We start from the raw sequence: 18,260 nt of genomic DNA on the forward strand, positions 1-18,260 counted from the left end.
ATCATTTGTATTTATACATTTCATAGGTAAATAAAAACCTCACGTTATACAGTTTAAAGAAATGAAAACACAAGACGTGTCTCTGTCTCTCTTTATTCATGTTTCTCTACGTCCTCCGACACACAACCTCGGCTTTGTGTCGTTCAAATGTCTTTACAGTCAGAAGTTTGATTTCTTGTGCGTCGGCAAGAGACACTTTTTTCCACCCGGAACACTCCTGAATCACTGTGTGTGTGTGTGTGTGTGTGTGCATGCTTGTGTGTCTTTCAGAGTGACCATGCATGTGTGCGCATTCGTCTATGTGTGTGTGTGCGTGTATGTGTGTGTCCCTGTGAACCCAGGTGTGTGTGTCAGGTCGATCGCCATGCATGCCACTGCCTTTTCTATCCGTCTTTTGTGTTGTTATGTGTGTCTTTAGACCTGACACGTGTGTGTGTGTACGTGTGTGTGTGTGTGTACGTGTGTGTGTGCATGCGTGTGTGCGTGATACGTGTGTGTGTGTGTGTACGTGTGTGTGTGTGTGTACGTGTGTGTACGTGTGTGTACGTGTGTGTACGTGCGTGTGTGTGTTACAGCTGACTGAGTGCTTTGTCTGGGTGTGTCATTGATTTTGTGTAGAGAGACAGATGTGTGTAGTTGGGTCGATATATTATTATCATACAGACATGAAGGAACACAGTTCACTGCAGACGGTGTTCTAATTTACACTGACTCTTTAAACCTGCCGCACGGGGAAACAAGCAAATGTACACGAGGGGTTGGTTTTTTTTGTCGTTTTTTCCTTTACGTGGTTGTTGTTGTTTGTTTTGTACACGTTGGTTGGAGCCTCAGTCCATGTAGGTGGGCGAGCTCGGGGACGGCGGCATCTGGTCCAGCAGCCGGCAGACGTAGCCGGCCACGTCCACCGAGCGCTCCTCGTACATCTGGATGAACGGGTCTTTCTGTGGAGCAGACGGTCAGGACGGTCAGAGACGAAAGCACGGCGCCGGCGCATACCTCTGCCAGGGAGCTCATTTCAAGATTCATTTGAATACAGCCACAAGTGCACATACCTCCTTGGCAGAGGTAATAATGCCAGAGAAAAAGATTAGGGGAAGTAGAATAAACGTACCAGTAGCTCTTTGTACTTTGGCCTCTTCGACTCGTCCTTGGTAAGGCTGGAGAGAGAGAGAAAGAAAGAGAGAGAGAGAGAGAGAGAGAGAAAGAAAGATAGAGAGAAGGGGAGAGAGAGAGAGAGGATATGGTCAAAGAGAGGTAAATAGAAAAAAAAGAACAAGAGAAAGAGAAGATAAATACAAATGAGAGAGAGGGAAATAAGGAAAGGGAGGGAAAGAGAAAAGAAGAAGGGAAGAGAATGAAAATGAGAGCGAAAGATAAAAGGGGGGGTTGGAAAAAAGAGATTTTAGAATGAGAGAAAAGAAAGAAAAAGGGAAAAAGAGAGTTGAAAAAGAAAGAAAGGAACAGGGACAGATATTAAAAGTGAAAGAGAGAAAGTAAATGAGAAAAAGAGAGAGTGGACATTAAAAAAGAGAGAATATAAAGGGGAAAACAGAAAGAACAAAAGTACAATGAAAGGTTTAAAAAAAAAAATGGGGGGATAGGAGATTTTGGGAATAGAAACAGGAAAAGAGAGAGTGAGAGAGATGGAGGAGGAGAGAAAAGAAAGAAACAAGAGAAAAGGAGAAATTGAAAGAAAGATAAAGAGGAGAAGAGAGAAGAGAGATAAAGAGAGAAACGGGGACAGATATTTAAAGTGAAAGAGGGAAAAAAGATGAGAAAAAGAGAATGACAAAGGGTAATAAGAGAAAGTAAATGAGAAAAAGAAGGGAGAATTAAAAAGAGAAAGAAGAACAAAGGTAAGCGAATTAAAAATAAATGGGGGGATAGAAATAGGAACATAGAAAGAGAGAGTAAGAGAGATGGAGGAGGAGAGAACAAGGGTTAGACAGAAGTGCAGTGCAGCTCCACGTCCACAGGGGGCAGCAGCAGCTCCTCACCACACGTTGACGAAGGCGATGAACTTGGGCGAGAAGCGTCGTTCCTCAGAGTTGCTGAGCTGAGGCGGGTCGCCTCGCACCACCTGGGTCAGCTGGTCGAACACGCTGTTCCACTTGGGGTACGGGAAGCGTCCGGTCGCCAGCTCGTACTGCAACAGTCACACGGGTCAACAACCGTCGCCGTGACGACCGTCGCCGTGACGACCCCGCGGCTCACTCACCAGTGTGATTCCCAGACTCCAGACGTCGGAGCGAACGTCGTAGCCCTGCCTGGAGGCGCTCGGGTCTATCCTCTCCGGCTGCACAGACAGGAAGTGATGTCATGAGAGTGTTTACGCACTTCCTGTTTCAACTAGTAGAGCTTTAAAGCAGTTCATCACGATCCTACTTTGTTTCCGACTTACAGCCGCGAGAGACTCGGACTAGAGCTCGTCAAGAAACGAGTCACTAGTGAGAGACTCGGACTAGAGCTCGTCGAGAAACGAGTCACTAGTGAGAGACTCGGACTAGAGCTCGTCCAGAAACGAGTCACTAGTGAGAGACTCGGACTAGAGCTCGTCGAGAAACAAGTCACTAGTGAGAGACTCGGACTAGAGCTCGTCCAGAAACGAGTCACTAGTGAGAGACTCGGACTAGAGCTCGTCCAGAAACGAGTCACTAGTGAGAGACTCGGACTAGAGCTCGTCCAGAAACGAGTCACTAGTGAGAGACTCGGACTAGAGCTCGTCCAGAAACGAGTCACTAGTGAGAGACTCGGACTAGAGCTCGTCCAGAAACGAGTCACTAGTGAGAGACTCGGACTAGAGCTCGTCCAGAAACGAGTCACTAGTGAGAGACTCGGACTAGAGCTCGTCGAGAAACGAGTCACTAGTGAGAGACTCGGACTAGAGCTCGTCCAGAAACGAGTCACTAGTGAGAGACTCGGACTAGAGCTCGTCCAGAAACGAGTCACTAGTGAGAGACTCGGACTAGAGCTCGTCCAGAAACGAGTCACTAGTGAGAGACTCGGACTAGAGCTCGTCCAGAAACGAGTCACTAGTGAGAGACTCGGACTAGAGCTCGTCCAGAAACGAGTCACTAGTGAGAGACTCGGACTAGAGCTCGTCGAGGAACGAGTCACTAGTGAGAGACTCGGACTAGAGCTCGTCGAGAAACGAGTCACTAGTGAGAGACTCGGACTAGAGCTCGTCCAGAAACGAGTCACTAGTGAGAGACTCGGACTAGAGCTCGTCGAGAAACGAGTCACTAGTGAGAGACTCGGACTAGAGCTCGTCCAGAAACGAGTCACTAGTGAGAGACTCGGACTAGAGCTCGTCCAGAAACGAGTCACTAGTGAGAGACTCGGACTAGAGCTCGTCCAGAAACGAGTCACTAGTGAGAGACTCGGACTAGAGCTCGTCCAGAAACGAGTCACTCGTGAGAGACTCGGACTAGAGCTCGTCCAGAAACGAGTCACTAGTGAGAGACTCGGACTAGAGCTCGTCCAGAAACGAGTCACTAGTGAGAGACTCGGACTAGAGCTCGTCTAGAAACGAGTCACTAGTGAGAGACTCGGACTAGAGCTCGTCTAGAAACGAGTCACTAGTGAGAGACTCGGACTAGAGCTCGTCGAGAAACGAGTCACTAGTGAGAGACTCGGACTAGAGCTCGTCTAGAAACGAGTCACTAGTGAGAGACTCGGACTAGAGCTCGTCTAGAAACGAGTCACCAGTGAGAGACTCGGACTAGAGCTCGTCGAGAAACGAGTCACTAGTGAGAGACTCGGACTAGAGCTCGTCGAGAAACGAGTCACTCGTGAGAGACTCGGACTAGAGCTCGTCCAGAAACGAGTCACTAGTGAGAGACTCGGACTAGAGCTCGTCCAGAAACGAGTCACTCGTGAGAGACTCGGACTAGAGCTCGTCGAGAAACGAGTCACTAGTGAGAGACTCGGACTAGAGCTCGTCCAGAAACGAGTCACTAGTGAGAGACTCGGACTAGAGCTCGTCCAGAAACGAGTCACTCGTGAGAGACTCGGACTAGAGCTCGTCGAGAAACGAGTCACTAGTGAGAGACTCGGACTAGAGCTCGTCTAGAAACGAGTCACTAGTGAGAGACTCGGACTAGAGCTCGTCCAGAAACGAGTCACTAGTGAGAGACTCGGACTAGAGCTCGTCCAGAAACAAGTCACCAGTGAGAGACTCGGACTAGAGCTCGTCGAGAAACGAGTCACTAGTGAGAGACTCGGACTAGAGCTCGTCGAGAAACGAGTCACTAGTGAGAGACTCGGACTAGAGCTCGTCTAGAAACGAGTCACTCGTGAGAGACTCGGACTAGAGCTCGTCTAGAAACGAGTCACTCGTGAGAGACTCGGACTAGAGCTCGTCTAGAAACGAGTCACTCGTGAGAGACTCGGACTAGAGCTCGTCTAGAAACGAGTCACTAGTGAGAGACTCGGACTAGAGCTCGTCCAGAAACGAGTCACTAGTGAGAGACTCGGACTAGAGCTCGTCCAGAAACGAGTCACTAGTGAGAGACTCGGACTAGAGCTCGTCCAGAAACGAGTCACTAGTGAGAGACTCGGACTAGAGCTCGTCCAGAAACGAGTCACTAGTGAGAGACTCGGACTAGAGCTCGTCCAGAAACGAGTCACTAGTGAGAGACTCGGACTAGAGCTCGTCTAGAAACGAGTCACTAGTGAGAGACTCGGACTAGAGCTCGTCTAGAAACGAGTCACTAGTGAGAGACTCGGACTAGAGCTCGTCTAGAAACGAGTCACTAGTGAGAGACTCGGACTAGAGCTCGTCTAGAAACGAGTCACCAGTGAGAGACTCGGACTAGAGCTCGTCTAGAAACGAGTCACTAGTGAGAGACTCGGACTAGAGCTCGTCCAGAAACGAGTCACTAGTGAGAGACTCGGACTAGAGCTCGTCTAGAAACGAGTCACTAGTGAGAGACTCGGACTAGAGCTCGTCCAGAAACGAGTCACTAGTGAGAGACTCGGACTAGAGCTCGTCTAGAAACGAGTCACTCGTGAGAGACTCGGACTAGAGCTCGTCGAGAAACGAGTCACTAGTGAGAGACTCGGACTAGAGCTCGTCCAGAAACGAGTCACTCGTGAGAGACTCGGACTAGAGCTCGTCTAGAAACGAGTCACTCGTGAGAGACTCGGACTAGAGCTCGTCGAGAAACAAGTCACTAGTGAGAGACTCGGACTAGAGCTCGTCTAGAAACGAGTCACTCGTGAGAGACTCGGACTAGAGCTCGTCTAGAAACGAGTCACTCGTGAGAGACTCGGACTAGAGCTCGTCGAGAAACGAGTCACTAGTGAGAGACTCGGACTAGAGCTCGTCCAGAAACGAGTCACTCGTGAGAGACTCGGACTAGAGCTCGTCGAGAAACGAGTCACTAGTGAGAGACTCGGACTAGAGCTCGTCGAGAAACGAGTCACTCGTGAGAGACTCGGACTAGAGCTCGTCCAGAAACGAGTCACTAGTGAGAGACTCGGACTAGAGCTCGTCCAGAAACGAGTCACTAGTGAGAGACTCGGACTAGAGCTCGTCTAGAAACGAGTCACCAGTGAGAGACTCGGACTAGAGCTCGTCGAGAAACGAGTCACTAGTGAGAGACTCGGACTAGAGCTCGTCGAGAAACGAGTCACTAGTGAGAGACTCGGACTAGAGCTCGTCTAGAAACGAGTCACTAGTGAGAGACTCGGACTAGAGCTCGTCCAGAAACGAGTCACTAGTAAGAGACTCGGACTAGAGCTCGTCGAGAAACGAGTCACTAGTGAGAGACTCGGACTAGAGCTCGTCTAGAAACGAGTCACTCGTGAGAGACTCGGACTAGAGCTCGTCTAGAAACGAGTCACTCGTGAGAGACTCGGACTAGAGCTCGTCTAGAAACGAGTCACTAGTGAGAGACTCGGACTAGAGCTCGTCCAGAAACGAGTCACTAGTGAGAGACTCGGACTAGAGCTCGTCAAGAAACGAGTCACTAGTGAGAGACTCGGACTAGAGCTCGTCGAGAAACGAGTCACTAGTGAGAGACTCGGACTAGAGCTCGTCGAGAAACGAGTCACTAGTGAGAGACTCGGACTAGAGCTCGTCCAGAAACGAGTCACTAGTGAGAGACTCGGACTAGAGCTCGTCCAGAAACGAGTCACTAGTGAGAGACTCGGACTAGAGCTCGTCCAGAAACGAGTCACTAGTGAGAGACTCGGACTAGAGCTCGTCCAGAAACGAGTCACTAGTGAGAGACTCGGACTAGAGCTCGTCGAGGAACGAGTCACTAGTGAGAGACTCGGACTAGAGCTCGTCCAGAAACGAGTCACTAGTGAGAGACTCGGACTAGAGCTCGTACAGAAACGAGTCACTAGTGAGAGACTCGGACTAGAGCTCGTCGAGAAACGAGTCACTAGTGAGAGACTCGGACTAGAGCTCGTCCAGAAACGAGTCACTAGTGAGAGACTCGGACTAGAGCTCGTCCAGAAACGAGTCACTAGTGAGAGACTCGGACTAGAGCTCGTCCAGAAACGAGTCACTAGCGAGAGACTCGGACTAGAGCTCGTCCAGAAACGAGTCACTAGTGAGAGACTCGGACTAGAGCTAGAACGAGAGGAACTCCTTATACGGTCAGAATCGATCCGCAGTAGAAAACACCAACAGACTCTTAAACAAGTTTTCACCTGCAGACGAGTCTGAAGACATTCCTGTCGCTCAAGTCATCGGAGAATGTTTTCACTGAAACTTAACAACACTTTTAGTGTCTTAACATCTGAAGGTCATTCAAGCATGTGGGGGGGGGGGGGGGGGGGGGGTCAGAGGTCAGCAGAGCGTGTGACCCACGTGGACAGGATTCCTGACCAGTGTCATCATGGCGCGGGAACCTCTGGGCTTTCATGAATGAAACGTGTCGCCTTCCCGTCACTAGATTTAGACTGACACTCAAGTGTGTGTGTGTGTGTGTGTGTGTGTGTGTGTGTGTGTGTGTGTGTGTGTGTGTGTGTGTGTGTGTGTGTGTGTGTGTGTGTGTGTGTGTGTGTGTGTTTGAAGAAACCAAATGAATGAATTATATTCTGATAGTTACTGCGATAAACTTCTAATGTTAACACGACTGTGGTGTTCCTCAGGGGTCAATTCTTGGCCCTTTTCCCCAAAAAACTAAAATATAAATCTTTCCTGATTAAAACGTGGCCTATATTCATACGACTTATAGGGGAGGTTCTCACCGCCATGTAGGGCCTGCAGCCCGCGTCCCGGGTCTTGGCGATGGAGTCCACCAGTTGTCCGCTGATGCCGAAGTCACAGAGCTTGATGTTCCCGTTCCGGTCCAGGAGGATGTTTGACGGCTTGATGTCTGGAGGGGAAGGAGGAGGAGACCAGACGGTTTGGAACGAGCACATGGAGAAACAAGGACCTCTCACCTCTGTGGATGATCTTCAAGTTTTCTTTTAAGTGGTTTAGTGCTTTCACAGTCTGGAGGACGAGAGAGAGAGTCAGGAGGTGGTGGACTCACCAGGAGGAGAAGAACTCACAGCTAATGTTATTTTTCCTAATATCTCCTCTGGAATCACATCGTCTAGCGAGCAGTACACGAACTTGTAAAACTTGTCTAATGAGGTAGCCATAAGTTCCATGCAGATCCAGCAGTCGCCCTGGAAGACAAAAGGGGCTTTGGTGAGAGCGGCTCCCCCTCACTCGAGAAACAAAACTCACCTCCCGGAAGAGGGCGCCGTAAAACTGCACGATGTACGGACAGTCACTACTCCTCATCACCACGTCCAGGTCCATCAGCAGCTGCTTCTGCTCCTTCTCGTCCACGGTGGAGCGGATTCTCTGCGGGGACACCAGAGTCACGGTCACTGGAGTCGAGGCGGTCTCGCTTGGTGGTCTACAGCGAAGACCCTTTTGACTTCTCGCTTGAGATTCACATTTAGTTGAACTTGCACCACATCCCTCCTAACATCCCTCTCAGTGAGGGTGACCTGAACACCTTCTATAGTGCTTGGCCGCCCAGCCAACCCATCTTAGCGCAAATCCCCTTCCCCACCTGGGATCCTAGACCACCAAGTTCTGTGGTCGTAATGAAGTTCCCCAAGAAGGGACGACTGTACTTTTGAGTGATATTCTGGTTCCACGTGGAAATGAAGAGTCACCTTCACGGCCATGATCTGGTTGCTGGGCTTGTGCACCATCTTGTTGACGGACCCGTAGGCCCCTCGCCCGATCTCGCCCAGATCCTTCAGGTCCTCGGCCGTGAAGTCCCAGTGCTGCTCGGGGGAGATCTTCAACTTCCCGGACGACTCGATGCTGTGCGTCCTCAGTCGCTCTCTGAAGGACAAACACACATGGTCAAAAAACGGACGGGAAGAGGAGGAGGACGAGGAAGAGGACGATAGGAGGAGGAGGACGAGGAAGAGGACGATAGGAGGAGGAGGATGAGGAAGAGGAGGAGGACGAGGAGGAGGACGAGGAAGAGGAGGAGGACGAGGAGGAGGACGAGGAAGAGGATGATAGGAGGAGGAGGACAAGGAAGAGGACGATAGGAGGAGGAGGACGAGGAAGAGGAGGAGGAGGAGGACGAGGACGAGGAAGAGGACGAGGACGAGGAGGAGGACGAGGAGGAGGACGAGGAGGAGGAGGAGGACGAGGAAGAGGACGAGGAAGAGGAGGAGGACGAGGAGGAGGAAGAGGACGAGGAGGACGAGGAGGAGGAGGAGGACGACGAGGAGCACGAGGACGAGGAGCAGGACGAGGAGGAGGAGGAAGAGGACGAGGAGGAGGAGGAGGGGTAGGACGAGGAAGAGGACGAGGAGGAGGACGATGAGGAGGACGAGGACGAGGAAGAGGACGAGGAAGAGGACGAGGAAAAGGACGAGGAGGAAGAGGAGCAGGAGGAGGAGGACGAGGAAGAGGACGAGGAGGAGGACAAGGAGCAGGAGGAGGAGGACGAGGACAAGGACGAGGAGGAGGACGAGGAGGAGGACGAGGAGGAAGAGGACGAGGAGGAGGACAAGGACGAGGAGGAAGAGGAGCAGGAGGAGGATGAGGAGGACGAGCACGAGGAGGAGGATGAGGACTAGGAGGACGAGGAATAGGAGGAGGACGAGGAGGAGGATGAGGACTAGGAGGACGAGGAATAGGAGGAGGACGAGGAGGAGGACGAGGAAGAGGACGAGGAAGAGGACGAAGAGGAGGACGAGGACGAGGAGGAGGACAAGGAGGACGAGGAGGAGGAGGAGGAGGAGGAGGACGAGGAGGAGGAGGAGGAGGACGAGGAGGAGGAGGAGCAGGAGGAGGAGGAGGAGGAGGAGGACGAGGAGGACGAGCACGAGGAGGAGGATGAGGACTAGGAGGACGAGGAATAGGAGGAGTACGAGGAGGACGAAGAGGAAGAGGACGAAGAGGAGGACAAGGATGAGGAGGAGGACGAGGAAGAGGAGGACAAGGAAGAGGAGGATGATTAGGAGGAGCACGAGGACGAGAGCCGGGTCTTCTCACATGTGAGGGTTCTGGAAAGGCGGGCCGGCCGTGTTCAGTGTAAACCTAGTCGTGGGTTTGATTGGCGGGTTGGCAAAGTTGAGCTTCAGAGCTTTACGTTTACCTGCAACGAGAACAAGTGAGTCCTGGAGTCCAGAGAGAACAGACGAGAGCAAAGAAAGGTCAACAATCTCCTCATGCTTCCTGGACTCTTGAGAAAATAGCACTCGGACATCGCATACCTCCACCAAGCAGCTCATTTTTTTTAAATAAAACACATAAAACTTCAAGAATCTTGTTCTAAAAGTTGCTATACTGGGGGGGGCGTTATATTTCCTCTGGGACAAATATAGAACTTTATTTGAATATTTTAAGACGAATAAATGAATAATAAGACATTCGATAATAAGCTTAGGTTTTAATTTGACTGCATATCATTTTATTTTAATTCATTTTATTTTAAAATTCTTTAAAACATGTTTTACCATTTTATATAAAATACATCAAATGTGAATTTGTAAATTTTATATACATTTCATTAAAAATAATATATATAATATCACTACGAAAAGTATGAAACCAAAACCTGTATATATAATTTTTGGAAATATACAAATATATTTTCAAAAGTTCTTGATAAAGAAATTACAACAAGAACTGCGACAAATAAATTGTGTAACATTTAATTTTATATACATTTAATTAAAAAAAAAAAAAGAAAAACATAAAATAAAAGCACTACGGAAAGTATGAAACCAAAAACCTATAAAATGGACAAAAGTTTGAGGTTTAAGTTTTCTACCCTGTGTTATATGATGTCATTAGTCCAGCCGCGCGAGCGGGAGCGCGGAGAGGCCATACAAGTCATCTTTACCCAGATGGTACTACAGAACATTCCCAAATTATTATCTCCAATTCCTCGTCTTATATATTCGTTTACCCACTTTTATACAAAGAGACTTCTACCTATTTTGACCCATTCAAACACACACCGGTGGGAGTAGGCCGTGACGCAGCGACCGGCTCGCCACGAGTGTCTTTCTCAGGGACAACAACATCTTATCTAGGGTCTGAGCTACGTTTTTAGTCACTTCCTGTGACCTTCTTGGAGGAGGTAATAAAAAATGTGGCTAACGCTAGCATTAGCTGGACCAAGTGAGTGGGTTTTTTCCCTTGTCGTCTGTAGGGGGCGCTGGTCTGATCAACTTGGTGCAACTTTCCTTCTTCTACACGACGTAGTGATCGATCAAAAACAGATTCTTCGGCGGCGGAGACAACATGGCGTCCGTGCGTGAGCGCCGATCAAAACAAGGGTGAAAAGACAGAGTGTGTGTGTGTCGTGTCTGGACAGGCGTGTGCGGCGCGTGTCGACACACACTCGTGCCGCAGGAAAAAAACGAAAGAGCGACAGTTTGAAGGAGTTTGTTAGTCGCACACACTCAGGAAACTTGTTGTTGTTGTTGTTTAGAGTCGAGCAGCAGATGAAACATGGTTGTAAACAAACGTCCACTGAAGATAAATCATAAATAAATACAGATTAATGATCAATAAATTCACTTCAGTGCTCGGTTCTTAACGTGCGTCGCATTTAACTCGTCCTAGTTTTTGGAAAAACCTCCAGGAAAACCGTTTGAAAAAATACTTCTAAGCCAGTATCGGATTTTCCAGTCTCGTCGTCATGGAGACCAGGAGAGCTGGAGCGACGCCAGCTGTCAGTCAATATATGTCAACGTGACGTTCAATCTCTCTTTAAATCTTCTACACCGAGCTCTAAAATACTACTAATAATACATTAAAAGAACTCAAGTAAGTATAAGTTGTGTTAAGAGATGAACCGTATTGATTAGTATAATAACGTATTGGTAATTATACAAGTATTAATAACATCCACGTGGTATATTGGAAATAAAAACTAGTTATAATAATAATTCAGACACTACTTTATTGTTTGTAGTATTTGTTGTCGTTTTCAAATGAAAATGTATTTTATGTTTAAAATAAGCAACTTTATTCATTCATTTATTCATACGCAATTAAAATATGCATCTTTTTTTTCTAGTAAAACCTCCGTCATGACATTCAAATCTGAAAAAAAAAAGTTTTTATACATTTGTTATCAATGTTTTATGTTTTGAAAAAATCTGCTATCATTTTAATCATTTTTCAATTTCTCTGGGGTCGAAACTATTTTCTTAAAAAACAAAACTTATCGCGTTCAGGCCGTCGTGGAGTGATGATGTCACATCCTGTCATTATATTCTTATTTAAAAAAAAAACAAAACCTTTTTTTAATGATTCAATTCAACTTTAAACCCCCGAACACGTCAGCCAATCACAACGAGTTTGGGGGCAAAACCAGGAAGTGAACTAGACTAGACTAGGATGTCTTTTCGTTGACGGTTTCTTTACACTTAATATTTATTTTGGGGTTTAATTTACTATCTTGTTTATGTATTTATGAATTTGTTTCAACACAAGTATTATTTAATGTTGTTTTTATTCAAAGTTTATACATCTATGGATCTATTACCGTTTTGTTATTATTATTAATTTGAGAGTAAAAGAAGTCAGTGCTGTGACTTATATTTGAGGGAAGGATCCAGGATTATCTTATCTCGTATCTTATCTTATCTTGAACAGTGTGGTTAGAGGCGACAGAGAGGAGGCAGAGAAGTCGTTTACCAGGTCAGTAACCAGGTCAGTAACCAAGTGAGTAACCAGGTGAGTAACCAGGTGAGTAACCAGGTGAGTAACCAGGTGAGTAACCAGGTCTTGGTTAGTGGCGACAGCAGACGGGCGGTAGTTAAGCAGCAGAATCAAGTTTCTCTTACTTGGTGGAGCTCCCGACAGGTTTATCTGAAACCCTAGAGGTGAGGAAGTCACATGTTCACTCAGACGCTTCATCACTTCCTGCCGTCACCAGGAAACAAAACAATTGACCTTGACGGGCGTCGTCATGGAGACCGACGCCACGCATCAGAGCAAAAACATGCATGTGAGGCGAGAGCTGGACTCGAGAGTGATGGACGCGTGTGAGGACGAGTGAAACACACACACACACGAACACACACACACACACACACACACACACACACACACGAACATGTGCGACAATCACGCAACATTGTTGATGTTTCTCCGGTCGAGCTCACCGTGGTTCAGCGCCGTCGTTTAGTTAGCAGCGGTGAAGTAAAGAGATACAGTCAGAGAACAATTCAACTTCTGCAGTCATCCAGGTCACACCAGTCCAATGTTGCCAGAGTATTATCTCGCAGGAACAAAGTATTATCTCGTAGGAACAAAGTATTATCTCATGTGAACAAAGTATTATCTCAACTTGCTTTTTCCACCATCTTTAAATGCTTTAAATTAGATTTCCACTTGACAACGGGGGGTTTGTATTGGATCTGCAATTACTACATCGTCGTGTCCTCCGCAGCTTAAGGAAGCATAAGATCCCGGCGATGACTGAGGACGAGAGGATACAGTGAGTCCAGCAGCTTCTAAAGCTGATGTTTGGACATATTTTGGTTTGAAAAACAAATGAAAGTAGTTACGACTTTGTCAAGAGTCATGTGGTCTGTAAATACTACAACACCAGAGTCAAGTACTGGACAATACTACACATATATCCTTCACAGTATCACAATACATCGTATCTTTGCCCACGTTTCGTGATATGTATCGTATTTACAGATTCTGGACAATACACACCGTTAACACACACATCTAGAGGTGGTTGGAATCTGGAAACGTGATACATATCACGATACAGGGGCAACAATACAATACATAGTGATACTGTAGTAACAAGTATATATGTGTAGTATTGTCGAGTACTTGACTCTGGTGTTGTGATAGTGTAGTAACAAGTATATATGTGTAGTATTGTCGAGTACTTGACTCTGGTGTTGTGATAATGTAGTAACAAGTATATATGTGTAGTATTGTTGAGTACTTGACTCTGGTGTTGTGATAATGTAGTAACAAGTATATATGTGTAGTATTGTCCAGTACTTGACTCTGGTGTTGTGATAGTGTAGTAACAAGTATATATGTGTAGTATTGTCCAGTACTTGACTCTGGTGTTGTGATAGTGTAGTAACAAGTATATATGTGTAGTATTGTCCAGTACTTGACTCTGGTGTTGTAGTATTTACAGACTACATGACTCTTGACAAAGTCGTAACTGCTTTAATTTCAAACTAAAAATATGTCCAAAGAACAGCTTTAAAAGCTGCTGGACTCACTGTATCCTCTTGTCCTCAGTCATCTTCGCTCCTAGATATTTGATATGTTAATATAATAATATAATAATAATTAAATTGCATGTTCATTGTAAATAAATATCAGATACATATTTTGATGTAAATAAATATATATAACTATGAGGAAAATGAAATTAGATTTGAAGGCAAAATTATATATACTGTATATATATATATTTTTTTTAATAACGATTACTGTATTACGATAATAAATTGCGATATTCAAGTCTATTGCCACTTCCTCACACCCCTACTAGCAAAACTGTTTACATTTTGATTCACCATTTAATATTGAGAATCTTAAAGTAAAAAAATAAGCTAAATTAAACCAATATTTGTTTATTGTTGAGCGTCAGTTAATTTTATGTTGTCGTTTTATGTCCCGTATTAAGGCCTGTCCTTTCTTTTCTATCTTTTTTTTATTGTTTAGAGTTTAGAGATAAAATTGTAAAAAAAATTGCTCAATTTCAGTGTATCAATATTTACTTACACCACTAACGTATTGACATTAATCTGAAGATATGATATGTATCGCGATAAAGAGCCAACAATCCAATATATCGTGATACTGTAGTAGCAACGAAATACTTTGTTAACGTTTGTCTTGAACAAGAGAAGCAATTCAAGTGAAATCAAGTGAGTATTTGCCAATGAATCGTTGTAAATGTTCATTTAAAATCAGGGGTTGATTAGGAGTGAAAAACTCAAAAGTAAAGTAGTTTTCTGTCAATATCAAGGTTTATCTTGAGTTTTTTTTCAAATATAAATGAATATACGAAGCAACGTTTCAACAAGCGGACCTGGATGAGAACAAACATCACGCACATCATTCATTAGTCCATCATTTCTCCAAACATGCAACCAAGTGTGAACGCACCAGCGTCTGGATTCTCAAACTGTTCTTAAAATAAAGGTTTCTTTCATATAAATGAAGAATAATTTCGCTCCTTAAACAATTTTTAAACTAGAATTTACTGGTTTAAAGTTTGAGAATCTGGCAGAATAAAAGCAGCACGTTTGAGTGAATATCAAGAAAATATTACTATTATTATTATTATTATTAGAAGACATTTTGTCGGTGATTCCTGATGAATTAAATGATAAAGAACTCAACGTAAAGAAGCTGTGGATTAAAAGTACACGCGAGGTCATGACATGGATTATTTAAAACTTTACCTTGAGTAAGAGAAGACGTTATCGAACGAACCAATCAAATGAGAGAAGCTGCTTTGATTCTAGACACTGGTGCGTTCAAGTAAAAAACTGCTGAACTGAGAGTTAGTTAAACAAAACAACAGATGCATTAACCAGGTCGACCATGTGACCCTAAACTACACAAGTTACCTGTTTCACTCTGACATCTCCAGCAGGTGTTGGACTCTGGAAGTGAAAAACAATCACAGAATTAGACAAAAATACCAAATAAAAAGATAGAATTCGTCTGATTCATCTCAACAAACGTGCAGCAGGAACCGCAGCAAGCGAGTCTCCAGCTGACGCCGACACACACAAACGGTGTCGTAGTTCACACAACAGTTGTGTTGCGTCGATGACGCACAAGCAGAATCGTGCGCCGGTGGCGTGGGGAGACCTCGGGCAAATATCACACCGTTCGTGTCGTGTTTCGATGAAGCAACGACGTTCAAACGCTAAACTAGCTGGTTTTTAAAGGGAGTTTGGTGTGTGTCTGTGAAACGCTACACAACTCTGACTGTATGGTGAAAACAAACGAGTCACGACAGATGGTGTGTGTTGTTGTCGTTACTGAGGGTGTAAGAAAATAAGAATATGGTGATATATCTCGATTTTTTACCACGATACTATATTGATATTCAACAGCACTGTATCCATTTTTGCATTTACGCTTTCATTTTATTTTTATTGTAGTACAATTATGGTTTATACTTCAATAAAGTGTGTATAACATAAAATAATCCTATTTATTTTTATTTCAAAGTAACATTTAAATATTCACACGTGTTTATTTTTGTGTTGCCATTAAACCTCCTTTAGCTGCAGTTGTAACGTCCTCCGCAGCTGAAGTAACAATGAAATCCAGGCTGATGACTGAGGACGAGAGGATACAGTGACGCTGCTTTTAAAGCTGATGTTTGCACATATTTTGGTTTGAAAACAAATGAACGTGTAGTATTGTCCAGTACTTGACTCTGGTGTTGTGATAGTGTAGTAACAAGTATATATGTGTAGTATTGTCCAGTACTTGACTCTGGTGTTGTGATAGTGTAGTAACAAGTATATATGTGTAGTATTGTCCAGTACTTGACTCTGGTGTTGTGATAGTGTAGTAACAAGTGTATATGTGTAGTATTGTCCAGTACTTGACTCTGGTGTTGTGATAGTGTAGTAACAAGTATATATGTGTAGTATTGTCCAGTACTTGACTCTGGTGTTGTGATAGTGTAATAACAAGTATATATGTGTAGTATTGTCCAGTACTTGACTCTGGTGTTGTGATAGTGTAGTAACAAGTATGTATGTGTAGTATTGTCCAGTACTTGACTCTGGTGTTGTGATAGTGTAGTAACAAGTCTGTATGTGTAGTATTGTCCAGTACTTGACTCTGGTGTTGTGATAGTGTAATAACAAGTATATATGTGTAGTATTGTCCAGTACTTGACTCTGGTGTTGTGATAGTGTAGTAACAAGTATATATGTGTAGTATTGTCCAGTACTTGACTCTGGTGTTGTGATAGTGTAGTAACAAGTATATATGTGTAGTATTGTCTAGTACTTGACTCTGGTGTTGTGATAGTGTAGTAACAAGTATATATGTGTAGTATTGTCTAGTACTTGACTCTGGTGTTGTGATAGTGTAGTAACAAGTATATATGTGTAGTATTGTCTAGTACTTGACTCTGGTGTTGTGATAGTGTAGTAACAAGTATATATGTGTAGTATTGTCCAGTACTTGACTCGGGTGTTGTGATAGTGTAGTAACAAGGATATATGTGTAGTATTGTCCAGTACTTGACTCTGGTGTTGTGATAGTGTAGTAACAAGTATATATGTGTAGTATTGTCTAGTACTTGACTCTGGTGTTGTGATAGTGTAGTAACAAGTATATATGTGTAGTATTGTCCAGTACTTGACTCTGGTGTTGTGATAGTGTAGTAACAAGGATATATGTGTAGTATTGTCCAGTACTTGACTCTGGTGTTGTGATAGTGTAGTAACAAGTATATATGTGTAGTATTGTCCAGTACTTGACTCTGGTGTTGTAGTATTTACAGACATTTGTCTTTGTTTTCAAACCAAAATATTGTCCAAACATCAGCTTTAAAAATCTGCTGGACTCACTGTATCCTCTCGTCCTCAGTCATCACCGGGGCTTAAAGCTTCCTTAAGCTGCGATGACGTTTAATTTCGACATGAAAATAAACAAAAGCTGTGAATATTTGTTAATAATCCGTACATTTATTTTAAATCGAATCATTTTATTTTACAACACGGTTCGTCGAAAGATAAAATAACTATTATTGTCTAAATAATATGACATTAAAGGCAACATTATCTTGTATCGCTGATCAATATATCGATAAAGGACCGTGAAGAGAATATATCGCGATACGTCGCCGTACATCGATATGTTTCCGCCGCTGGGAGTCACCGGAGCCTCCCACGGCTAAGCTAACCGTCACTGCGGCAGAACGAGCCTCGTCCGCGGGCAGGCCTCTCACCCTGCAGGCTGCTGATGCTCTGGTGGAGGTGCGTCGCGGCTCCTGCGCTGTTGCTGCTCGGCGTCGAGGAGCTGTTGGGACTCGCCATTGTTGCGTGTTTGAAATCCATGGAGCGGCGCCGCAGACTCTCAGCTCGACCGGGAGCCTTCAGCGCAGGCCGGGCGGCGACTGGACGGGTCTGGCGGGCGGCGGGTCGACGGGGGTTTTGTTCGGACGAGTCCGGGGCGAGGCTGGAGGAACACAACAGCCAGCTAATGCTAAGCTAACTGAGCTGCTAGCAGGGGTTAGCCGAGGAGCTTCAGCCGCAATCAGCTGACCGAGTGATTGACAGGTCGACACCCACAAGGAAGCGCGCGCGGCGTCGAGCGCGACCGGATGTTGTCGCTGACAAAATAAAGCGACCGGAAGTGAAAACGCGACACTTTAAAAAAAAAAATAGTTTTAACTTCATTTAAAACATTTATTATTTTGCGGATTAAAATCATGTTTGAATGACAAATACATTTTATTAAAAGGATAATAATATTATTATAATATAATATATACCACGTATTCTTTAACTACCTTTAATGCAAAGACGTAAATAACAAATATAACAAGAGAAGCCAATAGATCTATAAACAATATAACTAAAAAAATAAACATATTGTTTTTAAATGGTTTTAAATTCATTTAAAACATTTATTATTTTGCGGATTAAAATTATGTTGGCATGACGCGTTACATTTTATTAAAAGGATAATAATATTATTATAATATAATATGTGCCACGTATTCGTTAACTACCTTTATGCAAAACGTAAAAAAAATAAAATATATATATATATATATAACAAG

General features: G+C 44.6%; 1 protein-coding gene across 3 annotated transcripts; it reads right to left on the reverse strand.

The window, feature by feature from the left end:
• Positions 1-77: 77 nt before the first annotated feature.
• Positions 78-17,752, reverse strand: map2k4a (mitogen-activated protein kinase kinase 4a). 3 transcript variants are annotated; one of them, XM_087808702.1, is made up of 13 exons: positions 17,424-17,752; positions 15,070-15,105; positions 12,289-12,321; positions 9,479-9,581; positions 8,134-8,308; positions 7,694-7,813; positions 7,513-7,632; positions 7,402-7,453; positions 7,207-7,334; positions 2,219-2,296; positions 1,998-2,146; positions 1,112-1,157; positions 78-941 (listed from the first exon to the last, which is right to left on the reverse strand). In XM_087808702.1, the coding sequence occupies exons 1-13, from the start codon at positions 17,530-17,532 to the stop codon at positions 828-830; spliced, it is 1,263 nt and encodes a 420-aa protein (XP_087664828.1). In that variant the 5' UTR covers positions 17,533-17,752; the 3' UTR covers positions 78-827. The 3 variants fall into 3 exon arrangements, with proteins under 3 accessions (XP_087664828.1, XP_087664830.1, XP_087664829.1); XM_087808704.1 differs by lacking the exon at positions 12,289-12,321 and having other exon boundaries at positions 9,479-9,569; XM_087808703.1 differs by lacking the exon at positions 12,289-12,321 and having other exon boundaries at positions 17,424-17,751.
• Positions 17,753-18,260: the final 508 nt, after the last annotated feature.

This window comes from Callionymus lyra, chromosome 15 (genome assembly GCF_982586985.1).
Source record: "Callionymus lyra chromosome 15, fCalLyr1.hap1.1, whole genome shotgun sequence".
In the NCBI taxonomy this organism is placed as follows: Eukaryota; Metazoa; Chordata; class Actinopteri; order Syngnathiformes; family Callionymidae; genus Callionymus; species Callionymus lyra.

What these genes read in the sequence shown, in the direction of transcription:
- map2k4a (XM_087808702.1), bottom strand. Translation starts at nt 17,532, where the DNA reads ATGGATTTCAAACACGCAACAATGGCGAGTCCCAACAGCTCCTCGACG. An exon ending in GCTGCAGGCCCTACATGGCG is followed by an intron (nt 2,297 to 7,206) that starts GTGAGAACCTCC and finishes CTGTCTGTGCAG; the next exon opens with CCGGAGAGGATAGACCCGAG. An exon ending in ATCGCCTTCGTCAACGTGTG is followed by an intron (nt 1,158 to 1,997) that starts GTGAGGAGCTGC and finishes CTCTCTCTCCAG; the next exon opens with CCTTACCAAGGACGAGTCGA.